The following is a 16,933-nucleotide window of genomic DNA, read 5'->3' as shown; positions in this document are numbered from 1 at the left end:
CTCAGTTCCTCGGTTAAAATTTATTATTTACTTTACTTACTGTATTTTGCCCAGAAGTATGTGCACTTTTCAACATTTACCAACATTTTCTTTGCACATCTGCTCTTTCTCTTGTTTTGTTTTGTTTCAAGACAGGGTTTCTCTGTGAGTCCTGGCTGTCCTGGAACTTGTTCTGTAGACCAGGCTGTCCTGGAACTCAGAGACCTGGCTGCCTGCCTCTGTCTCCCAGGTGCTGGGATTAAAGGCATGCGTTACCACCACCTGGCTGTTGACCTTTGATTTATTTACTTCCATGAAAGCATAACAGAAGAGTTAGAGAGAGGAATGAACTAAACCAAAATTTGCCTTCATCTCTTCTTGCTTTGAGAGTTTTTTTGTTGTTTGTTTTTTTAATGGTAAGAAAATGTGAACTTCAACTATAGAAATATCCTTGATGACTTCTGAGTATAAGACAATCCCTCTGTTTCCCGCCCCCCCCAAGGTCTCTCCGTGTAGCGCAGGCTGGCCTCAAACTCAGCGATCTGCCTGCCTCTGCCTCCTGAGTGCTGGGATTAAAGGCGTGCGTCACCACCACGCCCAGCTTCAATATTTTTTTTTTTAATATTTTAGGTTGGCATACAAAATAAGTTGATGTATAATGGCATGCTCTGACATTTGACATCATTTTTTGTTTCTATTTGTCTCCTTCTCCACTGCCCTCCTTGGTGCTCCCTGTCCCCTCCTTGGTGCTCCCTGTCCCCTCCTTGGTGCTCCCTGTCCCCTCCTTGGTGCTCCCTGTCCCCTCCTTGGTGCTCCCTGTCCCCTCCTTGGTGCTCCCTCTCCCCTCCTTGGTGCTCCCTGTCCCCTCCTTGGTGCTCCCTGTCCCCTCCCAAGCTGGCTTTCCTTGTTTCCTCAGTTATTCCTCTCCTCCCTTTCTGCTTTCTTATTGTAGGATTTCTATTGCCTCCTCCGTTTCCCAAGCCCGTTAAATCTCTTCCTTTCCTCTCCCATGTCTAATTTTGTAATCTAAATACACAAATATAAATACACGCAAGCAAGTTTTTCATATAAGAGAAAACGTACAGCATTTGTCTTTCTCGGTGGCTTATTTCACTTATTTCTAGCTGCATCGATTTTCCTGGAAGTGCCATGTTTTCAATTTTCTTTATGATTGCATAAGATTCCACGGTGTGTATGGACCACGTTTCCTTTATCCATTCATCTGCGGTGACTGATAACAGCAGTAAACGTGGGTGTGCAAATATCTCTGTGGTATATTAACTTGCTGGGTATATGTAGCCAGTGTTAAGTCTCAAACAAGCAGCTGAGATGCCTGTTTAACATATCAAAGCAGAACTGGCCTCCAGGTTCTCCCAGCATCCCTCAGTCCATACAGGTATGTTACAGGGTATGCCTGGCATGCCCATCCCTCTACCCTGAGCTCTGCAGCCCAGGCGCTGGGCTGCCCAATCTCCGGAGGCTCTTCCCTGTATAAGCTGGACATTTTGGCTGCCTTCCCTTCTTTTGTAACTTTGGCCTCCTGGCTGCTGCACGTGATTCCCCCTTCTCCCCCTTTCCCCTTCCCCCCCCCTCCTCCCTCAATCCCCCCTCCCCTTCCCTCTCTCTTTCCTTTTCCCCCTTGCCCCTCCCCCTCCCCTGGCATGGTCAAGGGCCGTGGCCACTCTGAACTCTCCCAGATGTTTCTGCCTCTGGCTATGTCTCCCTTTTATCTATAATAAACCCCACCATACCTAGGAGCAGTCACATTCTTTCCCAAGAGTGTGACAGCTGAACCAAATAGTAGTTCTGTTTTCAGGTATTTAAAAAAAAGATTGTAGATTCATTTATCTTATTATATGTGTATGAGTGTTTTGCTTGCTGTTATATCTGTGCATCATGTATGTGCCCCGTGCCCACGGAGTCCAGAAGAGGGTGACAGATGCCTTGGAACCGGAGTTACAGATGTTGCCAATCCTCTGCAAAGCAGCAAATGCTCTTAGCCACCGAACCATCTCTCCAGCACCTGTTTTGTATTTTGAGATGAGTCTCTATACTGCTTCCCGTTTGTGGCTGTTTCCAGTCCACCCACAATGAATAAGGCCTCTTTCTCTCTTTCTCTCCAGCATTTGTCATTCTTTTTTTTTTTTTCCACATTACACTGGGGAGGGACTGAGTCTCCAAGCAGTTTTAATTTGTATTTCTCTGACGGCTAAGAATGTTCAACAACTTTTCAAGTATGCATTGGCCAGTGTGTTTCTTCTTTTGACAGTCAGCCCACTTACTGATTGAATGAGTGAATTCTTTGCCACTTTCATTTTTGAAGCTCTTTATGTATGTGAGGTCTTAGCACCCATCTGGCATGTGGCTGCCAGACATTGTACCAACTCGCAGGTTCTCTTCATTCTGGGAGTTGTTTTCTTTGTGGCACAGAAGCTGCTGCTGCTGCTGCTGTTCCTCCTCCTCCTCCTCTTCTTCTTCCTCCTCCTCCTCCTTTTTTCTTCCCAGAGCTGAGAACTGAACCCAGGGCCTTGCAGTTGCTAGGCAAGCACTCTACCACTTAGCTAAATCCCTAACCCCGTACAGAAGCTTCTTAATTTTGTAAAATCCCATTTGTCTATTTTTTTAAATCTAATTTTATTTTATGTGCATTGGTGTGAGGGGATCAGATCCCTTGGAACTGGAACTATACGCAGTTGTGAGCTGTCGTATGAGGGTCCTGGGAACTGAACCTGGATCCTTTGGAGGAGCAGTGCCCCAGACCACTGAGCCATTTCTCCAGCCTGTTGTGATTATTTCTTATATATAGCACCAGAAAAATCCTTGTCCATACCTGCATCTTGAAGTGTGTTCCCCAGGCAGTTTTAAATTTTCAGAGTTTACGTTGAGGCCTTTGGATTTAGAATGGATTTTTTAGAAAAGATAGGAGATGAAGATCTGCCTTCAGCCTTTAGCTTTGGAAGTCCACCAGGATCAAAGCAGCCATGCCTTCTCCAGAGCATGCTTTCATCAGTGTAGTCAAAAATGGGGTAGCGCTGTTGCATGGGTTTAATCTCTGGGTCCTCTGTGGTTCCCTTAGCTGCACAGCTGGTGCTGGTGCCTTGGTGCTTTGTCCCTGTGTAGCACTGTTGCTTCTGCTGAGGTTGGTGTTCTGTCCCTGTGTAGCACTGTTGCTTCTGCTGAGGTTGGTGTTCTGCCAGTTGAAGTCTTTTTATGTTCTGAATCTCATAGTCTCTAACTGTGGGCGATTTTTTTTTTCCATATTCTAGTGTCTTCAGTCTCTTTCTTCAGTGTCTTGAACTTTTCACTGTAGGAGTCTTTTACTTCATATTTTTTTAAAATCACACTTACTTATTTTATTTCATTTTATGTATATGACTGCTTTCCTTGCGTATATGCATGTAAAGCACACGTGGGCCTGGGGCCCCAGCAGCGAAAGCAAGATATTGGCTGTCCTGGAACTGATTGTGGGTGCTGGGAGCTGGACCGGGGTCCCCTGCAAGAGCAACAAATGCTCTTAACTGCTGAGCTGTCTCTCTAGCTCCACAAGTTTTTCTTTTGTGTTTTGGGCTTTTTTTTTTAAAATTTCACTAGTATCTATAAAAACTACTAGTTTTGCATTTGATTTTATAGCTGCTGCTTTTCTGAAAGTATTGAGCAGGCTCAAGACTCTTCTGGTGTGGTCCTTAGCTCTTTAGGGCCTTTTTATTTTATTTTATTTTTTTAATATCTATTTATTATGTATACAGTGCTTGCCTGCATGTACACCTGCTGGCCACAAGAGGGCATCAGATTCCCATTACAGATGGTTGTGAGCCACCATGTTGTTGCTGGGAATTGAACTTAGGACCTTTGGAGGAACAGCCAGTGCTCTTAACCTCTGAGCCATCTCTCCAGCCCCTCTTTAGGGCCTTTTAAGCAAAGGATCAGTCCCCTGCAAATAGCCATAATCTGACTTCTTCCACTGTGCGCCTTCTCCTTCTCTTACTGCTGATACTTCTAGCACTAAATTGAGTAAGACTAGAAAGCGGACACCTTTGAGATTTTAGAGAGTATGCTATCAATATTTTCTAGTTTAGTATAATATTGGCTATAGGTCTGTTGTGGCTGCCTTCAGGACTTCACCAGAGGCCTTTCTGCATTGGTGGAGATGGTCACGTGATTTATGTTCTGATGAGCTCATTGGTTTGCAGGTGTTGAACCAAATTTGTGTCCCCAGATTGAAGCCGGCCTGTTCATTGTGTGCTTTTTTTGGTGTATTTTTAAAATCTGGTTTACAGGCATTTTTAGTGGTGTGTGTGTGTGTGTGTTCTGTTCCTCTTCATTGGTGAGTTGAACTCATTTACATTTAAGGTTATTATGGAGAGACGTATACTGATTTATTTAGTCTTCTCATGAAATTATTCTTTCCTGTGCTTTTGTGAGTGAGACTCTTTCTGCCTCCTGTGTGTAAGGTGTTCCTTCTGTAATGCTGGCTTGATGATTGTGAATTGCTTGTATGAAATGTCCTCATTTCTCCACCGATAGAAAAAGACAGCTTTGCAGGTCTAGCACTCTTCGTTAGTATGCACTTACTTTTAGGCCCTTAAGATGTGTCGTTCTACACTTTCCTGAGTCCACGGCTTCCTCATGCTTCTGTTATAGGTGAGCCTTTTCTCTTATAGCTTTTCATATTGGTTCTTTGTATCCGTGTGTGTGTGTATGTGTGTGTGTGTAGTGTTTATAGTGTGTGCATGTAGAGGCCAGAGGACAAACTTTGGTGTCTTTCCTCCTCAAGCACCATCCACTTTATTTTTTGATAAAGGCTCACTCACCTGCACCCAGGTCTCATGGATTTGGATGAGCTGGCTGCTGCCACTGTTTACGAAGTGTTGGGATTACAAGGGTCTGCTACCATATGCAACTTTTTATATAGGTTCTATGGGCCCTGTCGTGAATTTTTCCCCAAGATTTTATTTTATTTTAATTTATAGGTAAGCGTGTGCGCCTGTGTGTGAGTATGTGCATGTGAATGTGAGTGTCTGAAGATGCCTTAGGTCCCCGTGGACTCTGGGTAAGATGGTTGTGAGCTGCCATGTGGGTTCTGCGAATCGAACTCCCGTCCTCTGAAGGAGCGTCCAGTGTTCTTCTCTGCTAAGGACCTCTCTATTCCTTGACTTAATGAATTTTTAAAAAATATTTATTTATTTATTATTATGTATACAGTGCTCTGTCTGCATGTACCCCTGCAGGCCAGAAGACGGCATCAGATCACATTACAGATGGTTGTGAGCCACCATGTGGTTGCTGGGAATTGAACTCAGGACCTCTGGAAGAGCAGTCAGTGCCCTTAACCACTGAGCCATCTCTCTAGCTCGACTTAATGAAATTTTAATTTCCAACATTTCTCTCTTTTCCCCCTCTCAAAATCTGAATTTCCTTGCTGGATTTTTTTCTTTGTTCCTATTTTATTCATATTGCCGAATTTCTTATCTGTTTCTCAGACATGAAACAGTTAATATGGAGTGTGATGCAATTGGCAGTTCTCAACCTGTAAATTTGTTAATTTGGATGAAGCGGGACAATTGCTTTAAAGATAAAGCTACCAAAATTCACTTAAGGAGAAATAGGTTGTCCAGATAATCCTAGATCTCTTAATGAAATTAACATTTTAACTTAAAAGCTTTCAACAAAGAGGAATTCAATCTCAATAGCTCCACTGTTGAATTCTGTCACACACCCTATACCGTACCGTGTCTTATAAAACTGAAGAGGAGGATGCATGTTGCAATTTGTTCATGAAGCCAGAAATATCTGTTACCCAAGCCGGATGTAGACGGTGAGAAACCAGCTGCGCATCGCTGGTGCTCTAGTTGCCTTCCTGTCTCTGTGATAAGACCCCTGACCAGAGCAAGTTAAGGGAGGGAAGGGTTTATTTGGCTGACGCCTCCAGCAGCAGTTTACAGAAAATCCATGTTCAAGAGCGGAGAGAAGTGAAGTACCCAGGCCGCTTGCTCTTACCCAGCTTTCTACCATTTTACATAGTTCATTTCCTAGCCCAGGGAATGGTACAACCCACAGTATGCTGGGCCTCCTCCATTAGTTAGCAGTCAGCACAGTCCCCTGCAGACATCCTCACACACCAGCGTGATAGTGACAGTCACGGTGTGTGAAGTGTACATATTCATGTGATACGTGTGGTGCGTGTAATTGCTTTAGTGTAATTACATATATAGACATGTGAAATGTATATATAATATATATATATATATATATATATATATATATATATATATATATATATAAGTGCTATGGTGACCACCTGTAAGGTAGATCCAGAAGGATCAGAAACTCAAGGCCACCCACTACCACCCAGTGAGTCTGAGACCAGCCTGGACTTCTTGTTCTCTATAAAACTTGGGTGTGATGCCTCACCAGTAACCAGCTACCCAGGGCCTAAGGCAGGAGGATCACTTGAACCTAGGATTTTGAGATTAGCAGGACCAACATAGTAGGACCCAGTTCAAACATAATAGACAGACACAACAATTACACTCTAGAAAATGTAATAATTCTTACCAGGTATAGTGGCACATACCTGTAACCCCAGTGGCAGGGGCACAGACAGCCCAATAGCCAGTCAGCCTAGCCAAAATGGGAAGTTCCAGGTTCAGTAAGAGCCTTTCTTAAAAAAACAAGTGGTCCAGGAAGACACCCAGCATGTGACATAAATGTGTGTACTTGCACACACATATGTGCACATGCACATGTTACAGATGCACAAATGTGTGTGCACATGCATGTACCACAGGCACATACACATGCAAAATGTAATAATTCTCTTTTAAGATTTATTTTAAGTGAACGAGTGCTCTATCTGCATGTACACCTGCAGGCCAGAAGAGGGCGTCAGATCACATTATAGATGGTTGTGAGCCACCATGTGGTTGCTGGGAATTGAACTCAGGACCTCTGGAAGAGGTCCAGCCCCAAAATGTAATAATTCTTATCTAATGGGTTCATAAGAAAAAAATAAGTGAATTGTTTAACCTGCCAATCATTTTGCCCAGCCTTTGTTTTAGAGCAGTAAGGCTTAATTCTTTCATTAGAATCTGTTCAGAAAGGTTCTTTTTCTATATTTTCTTCAGCTTTCTATTTCCTATATTTTGAGAGACTGCCACACATTTACCTTAAACTGTTTCCATGTGAATGCAACAGCCTTTGCTCTCCATTAACCCTCATTCTCTAGCATACTGTTTTTGTTTGTTTATTTTGTGCATGTGCGTGGTCTAAGCATCTCCAAGGATGCTGCTTATAGTTTTGATAACTGGTTGTTGTTGTTGTTTTCTTCATTTTCTGTGGGGAGCACCTATGGTTTATTTTTACTTTTTTTTTTTTTTTAACTTATGTGTATGTGTGTAAACCTGTATGAGTTTGTGTGCCCCGTGCAGGAGCCAGCAGAGGCCAGAAGAGGGTGTTGCATCCCTGGAACAGGAGTTACAGGCAGCCGTATGTTGCCATGTGCGTGCTGGGCACTGGACTGTGGTCCTCTGCCACAGCACCGAGTGTTCTTACCCACTGAAGTACTCTCCAGCCCCTTCAGCTGTGACTTTATATTTAACAGTTGTAAAAGAAAAATAGGGCTGGAGAGATGGCTCAGTGGTTAAGAGCACTGACTGCTCTTCCAGAGGTCCTGAGTTCAATTCCCAGCAACCATCTATAAACGTGATCTGATGCCCTCTTCTGGCCTGCAGGTGTACATGTAAGCAGAGTGCTGTATATATAAGTAAATAAATAAATAAATAAAAAGAAAAATAATTACATTGCTTCTGTATATAAAATACATAAACATTCAGAGATTACATTTTATAGTTTCGTTGCTGTTTATATTTTGTGCACTGAAACTGCATCCTGAGGTAAATGTCTTCCTGAAATCAGATACAAAGAAAAATCCTCAAATAGTGTGTGTGTGTGTGTCTGCCATATGGTACATGAAGCACTCTCTCATTTGTGGAAGGGGGCCCCTTCTTTTCACACTGTGTTCTTTGGGCTGCTGTGATGGTCATCTTTAATTGTCAACTTGACACAATCTAAAGTTGCTTGAGAAGAGAGAGTCTCAGTGGGGGATTATCTGCCTGTGGGGAATTCTTGGTTATTAGTTGATGTAGGAGCACTGTGCCTATGAAGGAGACACTTGACTGTGTCAGTATAATACTCGGGTGTTCATGCTTGCTTAGCTAGTACCGGACCCCCTGAACTCCCTCCTAAATAGATGTTTTGTTTGCTTTGTGTAGCCCTGGCTGGCCTGGGACTCACAGAGCTCTGCCTGCCTCTGCCTCCAGAATGCTGGGCTTAAAGACATGTGCCTTAACTTCCTGCCGAAATGTATTTTTCTGTAACATCTTCAACCTCTGGTATATTTTTAAAAAGTAGTTCCCCCCCCCCCCAAAAAAAAGTAGTTCTCTAGCAGCGCATGGTGGCGCATGCCTTTAATCCCAGCATTTGGGAGGCAGAGGCAGGAGGATCGCTGTGAGTTCGAGGCCAGCCTGGTCTACAAAGTGAGCCTAGGACAGCCAAGGCTACACAGAGAAACCCTGTCTCGAAAAACAAAAACAAAACAAAACAAAAAAAGTAAGTTTCCTTTATGTTTAGTATTAAGTAGATTTTATCTATTGAAATATTTTAGCAAAATAGGAAGACATTAGCAATGAAAAATATTACATATTGTTGCGACAACAGAAAGTGTTTGAATGGGGGTGGCCATTGGTGATGTGAGTCTGGTCTGGTCTTTGTGCAATTTAACTATAAAACTGGCTCAACATGTTACAGCAGTTTGAAAGTGTTTCTTGGCATCTGTGGGTAGATGTTCCTGTTTTTAAAGAAAGATTGTTTCTTTTATTTAGGTCCTTCCACAGCAGCACCGCCTTCTTTTCGAAGTGTTTGATGAAAATCGCCTGGTAAGTGTGAAAATCACCTGCGTGAGTTTGAAGGGCGACCTTCAGGAGAGTGCTGAGGGAGTTGTCAGGAGCCTGAGATCGCCATTTCGGGTGCTTATGGGGGTGCCGTATTTTTCTTTCCCCTTTTCTGGAGTTAACCCTGTGGTCCATTCTCCTCCCAAGCACGCCTGCTGGTTGTCAAGACTGTAAAGTCTCCCTCACAGCCTGTGTGAGAGAAGATGGCGGAAGAAGCCCCATCCTGTACTCTGAGTCGTAGGCTAGCTGCAGTTGTGTGCATTCACCACAGTGCCCTCTTTCATGTGTGTGTGTGTGTGTGTGTGTGTGTGTGTGTGTGTGTCCCCACCAGTTTCAATGGCGGTCAGAGAATAACCTTGAGTGTCAGTTCTCAGGCGCCTCGCTTTTTTGCTTTGAGGCAGGGTCACGTTGGCTTGGAGCTTTGCCCGGGCGGCAAGGCTAGCTGCCTGAGTGCCCTGGACCTTGCTTATCAATACCTCTGGGAATGCCGGTGTCTTTCCATGTGGGTATTGCGGATCAGAGCTCAGGCCCTGAGGCTTGTGAGGAAACTCCTGTGGTGGCTTTTTTTCAGGTTACCTGTGCCCAGTTTCACTGTCCATCCACTCTCTTACCTGAACTCTTCTACAAGCCTGTCCACACTGAGGGATGAGTGTCATTCACACAGGCCAGAGCAAAGCCACACCTGATTGCTTCTGTTGTGGTTTTAGGTTTTGGTTTTGGTTTGACAGGGTCCCCGTTGGTAGCTTGGACTGTCCTGGACTCTCTCTGGAGACCAGGCTGGCTGTGAACTTGCAGGGACCCTCCTGCTACTGCCTCCTAGGTGCTGGGCTTACAGGTCTGGTTTTCATTTTTATAAAATGATCATTCTGACTCCTGGTTTCCTCTGAAATTTTCCCGCTTTTCCTTCTTCAGGATGTTTTTTCAAACCTTTCTCTGAGTGGCTTATATTTATAATTTAAACCTGTAAGATCTGGCCGTGCGGATTGAGGTTACTTAGCTTTCCAGCCCACTGAGAAAATCCAGCAAAGGAGGAAAGACTTATTTGGCTCGTGTTTTTTGGAGCTCTAGTCCTTGGGCACTGACGTCTGCTTAGGGGCCTGTGAGGAGCACAGCACCATGGGAGAAGTGTCTGGTAGCACAAAATTGGTAGTGACCTTTGTGGGGGCAAGGAAGCAGAGTGGGGGGACAGTGATCACTTTGGTAATGGAATCTTTACGTCCAAGTCTATTAAGCTGTGAAAGCACAATTGGTTCTGTCAGTGATGTCAGTGTCCCTGTGGTCCGGTGACATCCCACCTCTGATCCAACCCCCTTAACCCATGTAAAACTAGTGTTAAGTATTCCATCTCTTTTGGTTATTAAATACAAATACCGAAAGGAAATATTAAATAATTTGAATCACTTTTTTGACCAATAAAGAAACTGGATTTGGGGGCTAGAGAAATGGCTTAGTGGGTAAAAGTGTTCGCTGTGCAGTCGTGAAAACCAGAGTTTGGATTTCAGTACCAGGATCGCAGAACGGGTGTCCTGCAAATGCCATGCAGATTCCTATAACCCCTACTCAGAGGGGAGTGGAGACAGGGGGATGGCTGCTGCTTGCTGGCATCCAATCTACCAGAGAAAATGTGAGACCCCAGCTTTGCGATAGACCCTGCCTTAAAAGGAGTAAGTGGAGAATGGTACAGGAGGGCACCTCACGCCCTCTAGTGGCCCCTGTGTGTATCTGAACATACAGGTATAAATAAACTCACATAGACAAACAAACAAATGTTTAAGGAAACTTTAAAAAACAATATTGTTACATTGTATAACATTTTCTCCCAGGAAGTGATGATTGAATATGACAGGAAGGGATGTATTTATAACCCCAGCACTTTGAAAGTGGAGGCTGGGGTGGTGACAGTTCTAGGCTACCCAGGTGGTGGCGGTGGTGCACACCTTTAATCCCAGCACTCAGGAGGCAGAGGCAGGTGGATCTCTGTGAGTTTGAAGATGCCTGGTCTACAGAATGAGTTCAAGGACAGCCAGAGCTACATGGCAAGACCCTGACTGGGAAAATGCAAAACACACACACACACACACACACACACACACAGAGAGAGAGAGAGAGAGAGAGAGAGAGAGAGAGAGAGAGAGAGAAAGGAAGGGAGGAAGTTGTGTTCTAGGCCAGCCTGGTCTGCATAGAGAGTTCCAGGTGAGCCTATACTAATATTGGGAGACCTGCTCGGCAGGCACGCACCTGTAAGCTCAGTAGCACTTTGGAGGCAGAGGCAGGTGGATCTCTGAGTTTGTGGACGGCCTGGTCTATAAAGTGAGTTCAGGCCAGTCAAGGCTACACAGAGAAACCACGTCTCAGGGCGGAAAAAAAAGTCTAAAAACAAAACAAAACAAAAACCCAACAACAAAAATGGGAGAGCCTCCTCAAAAACAGGAAATGATAAGTGTGCTAAAGACTAAAGATACTGTGGTGAAAACTTAACATCACAGTAATCAAAGTGGCCCTTTTCCCAAAGGGGACTCTTCGTTACCAACAGGTAATGTGAGCTTTTAAGACCATCTGTTAAGACTTATTATTTATTTGTTTGTGTGTATGCCCATTTGTTCATGTGTGGTCATGCCCTTGTGTATGGAGACGAGAAGAGGTCATCAGGCCTTTTTACAGGCCACCCGACTGATGATGTGTATGTTGGCTTCTGAATTCTGGTTTTTCATGATGTCAAAGCAAGCACTCTTAACTACTGAGTCATCACTCCAGCAGTGATGGTTTATTTCTAAACCATGAAATATGCATACACATAAAATACACAGTGCAGATTTTTACATTTAGTAGTAAGACAAATGTCTGTGTACAAGTGTGTCAGTTGAGGCAGCAGAACATTTGCAAATGCGAATGCCTCTTTCCAGTATTGTCCGTTTTCCTTCCTCCATATGCAGTGGCTACTATCCTAAGTTTTCTTTTCTATTCTTTTCTTTTTTAAAGATTTACTTACTTACTTACTTATTTATTATGTACACAGTGCTATGCCTGCATGTATGCCTGTAGGCCAGAAGAGGGCACCAGATCTCATTATAGGTGGTTGTGAGCCATCATGTGGTTGCTGGGAATTGAACTCAGGACCTTTGGGAGAGCAGCCAGTGCTCTTAACCTCTGAGCCATCTCTCCAGCCCTATCCTAAGTTTTCTGTTTAAAATTTCTTTAGTTTCTAAAGTATTTTTACTTTGTGCATATTCATATATACCATATACATACATATATATATATATACACACACATACATATATCCCTAAAACCATGTTGTTCCCTTTTACATATTTTTAAAAGATTTCACTTATATTTTTAAAATTGTGTAGATGTTTCTGTGTATGTGCATGTAAGTGCAGTACCTGTGGAGGCCAGAAGATGGCGTCAGATTCCTTGGGGACTGGGGACTGGGAACTGAAGTCTGGTCTTCTGTAAGAGCCGCAAGAGCTCTTACTATCTGAGCCATCTCTCTAGCTCCCTTTTGCATATTTTTAAACTTAAACATTCAGCACCTCTGAGTGTGTTTCTGGTAGGCTTTTTCTTTTTTGTTGTATTTTTTAAATTGACCCACGTTGACACATTTTCACCCAGGCAGTTTCCTATCAGCTGTAGGTCATAATGCCATGATTCATGCACTGACTCTTCGCGCTGGGTATTCCACTCATTCGAAATTGCTTTTCTTGACTGATAGACACCCTGGCTCTGTCCTCTTGTGTTTGTGTCTGAGTCCGTCTCTCGGCTGGTGAGTGGGAAGCTACACTTCCGCTTCCTTTGACTTCGCTCACTGTGCTGCTTTCCCTGCTGGTGTTCATGCTGGAGTACCGTTCTCCCTGCTCCTTGGGTACAGACTGCTTTACACAGATTATTTAAATGGCACCCATAAGGAAGGCTGGCTCCTCCTGCCTTCCACCTCACCTGGTTGTCCAGGCCTTCCTTCCAGTGACTGTCACGGGGCGTGACTGCTTCTTTACTGCCAACACCAGTATTTGTCAAACACTCTGTTTCGTTAACGCTTCTTGGGAATTTATGTGAGTGTGTCACGATGACCTTTGGGGTGGGGGTGGGGTGGGAAATGCCTTTGGTATTAGTGATTACACTTATAGATGATAAACATGGGGCTTGAGACTTTGAAGCTTAAGGGGGGAAAAAGGATGTTTTTATGTTTTTAATTGCATATGTGTGTGTGCCTCTGTGAACCGGGCCCACAGAGGGCAGAGGAAGGTATTGGATCTATCTGGGGTAAGAGTTACAGGCAGGTGTGAGCTGCACAGCTTGGGCGCTGGGAACTGACCTCCGGTTCTCAGCAGGAGCGATGTGCAGTCCTAACTGCCACTCTGTCTCTCCAGCAATAAAGCTTAAAGGTTTTAAGGTAAAGCCATGCATTCGTCACGAGGTAATGGAGCCGCAGCCAGGGCTCTGGTGTTCCAGTAGAGTCTTGGCTCTGACTTGGCACGTCAGCGGTAACCCTGGGCAAATCAGAAAATGTTCTCTCACTTTAGAAAATGAGGGTCTGGGGGCTACAGAGATCTACTACTGAGTCAAGTGCGCCACCTGCTCTTCCAGAGGTCCTGAGTTCAATTCCCAGCAACCACATGGTGGTTCACAACCATCTGTAATGTGATATGATGCCCTCTCTGGCCTGGATGTGTACATACATGCAGACAGAACACTGTATATGAAAGAAAGAAAGAAAGAAAGAAAGAAAGAAAGAAAGAAAGAAAAAAGAAAGAAAAACGAGGATCCAGAAGTGGCACGGAAGTGCATGCCTGGCTTCCCAGCGCATGGGAAGCAGATGCACGAAGATCCAAATTTATAGTCATCCTCAGCTAATGCAAGGAGCCATGGGGCCAGCTTGGACCTATAGGAGATCCTACCTCCTAAATCAAAATTACAAAATTAATTTTTAAAATAGAAACGTAGATGTTAGTATTTGCCTTGCCTGTCTCATGTGAGACAACGGCCGTGAAAACACGCAGAATCCCCCTCTCCCAAAAAGACAAGATCTCACTATGTAGCTCTGGCTGTCCTGGAACTCAGAGAGGTACAGATTTAAAATGTCATTTAATATTTAACATGGTGCCTGCTTCTGTGTCAGTCTTCATGTGTTTTCTCAAGAAGTAAATGTGAGCAACTAGCAGGGGCCAGAAAAAACTAGAGCAGTGTGCTGAGCGCTGCCCACATCTCGGCACATGAGATGCCATGGGGGCTATGGGCACCGGGCTGGCCAGTCAGCAGCAGACCGCCACACCTTGAACGTCGTCCCTGACACTGACTTGCTTATTAGCACATCTCTTTGGAAAAGTACAAGTATAATTTTAAGTAGAAACAATTTCCAGTCATCTGGAGAATGGGTCCCAGATCTTGCACGGTACTTGCTTTTGAGCACAAGCATGGGCCTATATTCCTATTTCTTAAAGCTGGTTTTAAGGCTTGAGGTGATGGCGGTAGTGGCGGTCCGTACATGTAGGGGTGACGTGCCTTTGGGATACCGGGCCTAAAAACAGAGCAAAGAGCAAACACATTATGCTTGCCAGTGCACAGGTGCCCGTGTGTCACCAGTCTAAGAACCACACCTGCACATGTTCTGCCACCAACGGCTTTTGGCTAGGGACATTGTGCTTCTGTGACTCAGTGCTTATCCTCACTAAGGTCTGAGAGGTGGCAGATTTTGAGGCACTGGTTCACAGGGTTGTATAAGCTGATATGTTGAGGTTCACAGGGTTGTATAAGCTGATATGTCTGGACTCAGTAGAAAAGCTGAGTGAATGCAGCCAGGATGTCTCTATTGGAGGCAGAGGCAGATTCCTTTGGAGGCTGGGTTAAGAGTGGGTCCAGAGGATCTGTGTTTGGCTCTCAGATAGCCCACAACTACCTGTAACTCTAGCCTCAAAGGCCTTATCCCTTTGGCCTCTGAAGACACTGCACTTACTTGCATATGTACAAACATACAGATCTGCATAATTAAAAATATTAAACATCAGTCTTAGAAAAAAAAAAGGCAAAGACAGAAGTAGTGGTGTACACTTATAATCCTAGCACTTAGGCAGGCAGAAGCAGGCAGATCTCTGCGAGTTTGAGGCCAGCCTGGTCTAAAAAGCAAGTCTAGACATTCAAGATTACACAGAGAAACCCTGTCTCAATAAATAAATAAATAAATAAATAAATAAATAATGCTTCTTTGAGAAACCTGTCTTTTGAGGCCTTCAACTGATTGGATGAGACCCACTCACACTGTGGAAGCATTTACTAAAAGGCCACTGGTTTTCCTCTTCTTCACGTCTTTAGAAATACCTTCAGCAATGTGTAGATTGACATTTTCCCAAATAGCCAAGCATTCTAATGTGCTGAAGTTGATAGGCACAGTCAGTTAGCACAGTGGATGTTACTTTTCAATTAGCGGACACCTAGGACCTGTCCACACAGCATAGATGACCACTCTGTCCTGTGTGGAAATAACCAATGACCAAACAGCTCAGAGCGAGGGTGCAGCCTCAGGGGACCATCTACCAGCCTGTGCCCCAGCAGCTGGGGGCGAGGACCCAAGCTTCAGTTGTAGGGCCTTGTCCATTTCCTCCCAGACTCCGGATTTTGACAGGAGGACCTGGGAGTCCTCCCAGTTGAGGGCTGCCAGCACATCCTGTTCCTCTGACTTGAGGTCAGAGTTGACACAGGCCCTGGTCACTGTGGGGTGTGGCTTCTGCGCTGCCTTAGACCTGAGCCTCCGATGCAGGCTATGCAGCATTTTGGAATTTGAACACAGTTGTCTAGCCTGGCTCCTCCTTGGCTAACCTCTCTGTAAATTCTTCAGCCATCGTTGCTTCTCATCCATCTGTAGAACTCTGAAATATTCCTTTAGAAATAGCAACTGGATTATCTTTCTTGTTGTTGTTGTTGTTGTTGAGACAATATCTCACATAGCCCAGGCTGTCCTGAAAGTTACCAAGTATTGGAGGATTTCCTTCAACTTCTGATCCTCCTGTCTCCACCTCCTGAGTGCTGGGATTATAGGCGTGTGACCCCTTACCAGGTGTATAGGGTACCGGGGGTCGTTTCCAGGGCTTCATGCATGTTCAGTGAACACTACCCACTGAGCTACATCCCAGCCCTGGATCAACTTTAAAAAATAAAACAAAACAAACCCCGCCAAACTAAAAGACTGTGTGTGCCGACCATCCGCCCCCCCACCCCCACCCCAGTCAATGAAAATTTAGAAAGTTCTAGTTTGCTATGGATTAAGTGGTTAAAAATACTATTAGAAAATTGGAGTTAAAAACATCTAACTTAAGCAGTTTTCCTTTTTTAAACAAAATATGAGTATATGTCTTACATATTTGCTTTTACTTAGGAAAAAACTTACTTAGAAAAAAAATACAACTTGGGTGTAGTACTGTGTGGTATAAACAACTAAACTATTTTGCCTTTTACTTTTCCTATGAATGAGCCAGTATATATTTATTGCTGGAGCTCTTGCTATAAAATTCAGGTAAGGGGTTTAAATATACCCTAGAGTATTATTTAAAAATAAATTTGTTTCTTTCAAACAGAATACCGACATTGGTCTGTGACATTTAGGAGTGAAATTAAAATATTAAGCTTTTATTGCCAAGAAAGCTGAAAATAAAGTAAAGGTTAAGTAAACACAAATCAGAAATACATACATACATATATATATATACATACATACATAATACATACATATATATATATATATATATATATATATATATATATATATATGCACAAAATCACAGCCTCTGAGGTACAGGGTGTCTACTGTTCTCTGCTGTGTGAGTTTTATCAGCTCTCGTAATTCTACCTCAAAGGCCGAGCTAGTGGGCAAAAATGTAAACAAGTGCCCGCTTTGTTTATATAATGAAATATGTGGCGTGGTTTGTATTTCTTTATGGGTTCTAACAGCTGCATGGGTTGTTTCAAAGCACCAGTAGGGGCCAGCAGAGGACGCTTTCAGAACAGAATTGGCATTG

The 16,933-nt window shown here is 43.9% G+C and overlaps 1 protein-coding gene across 1 annotated transcript in view; it reads left to right on the top strand.

The window, feature by feature from the left end:
- The window catches only part of NEDD4 (NEDD4 E3 ubiquitin protein ligase), a 94,249-nt gene that overhangs the window by 16,705 nt on the left and 60,611 nt on the right, over positions 1-16,933 (top strand). Inside the window, exon 6 of the mRNA XM_084752891.1 lies at positions 8,859-8,912. Within this exon, the coding sequence (XP_084609017.1) occupies positions 8,859-8,912 (54 nt within the window). The remainder of the gene's footprint in view (positions 1-8,858; positions 8,913-16,933) is intronic.

This window comes from Acomys minous (genome assembly GCF_964271855.1).
Source record: "Acomys minous genome assembly, chromosome: 13".
Taxonomy (NCBI): Eukaryota; Metazoa; Chordata; class Mammalia; order Rodentia; family Muridae; genus Acomys; species Acomys minous.
The sequence above is the reverse complement of the archived record's forward strand: the minus strand, read 5'-3'. Positions and strand labels throughout refer to the sequence as shown.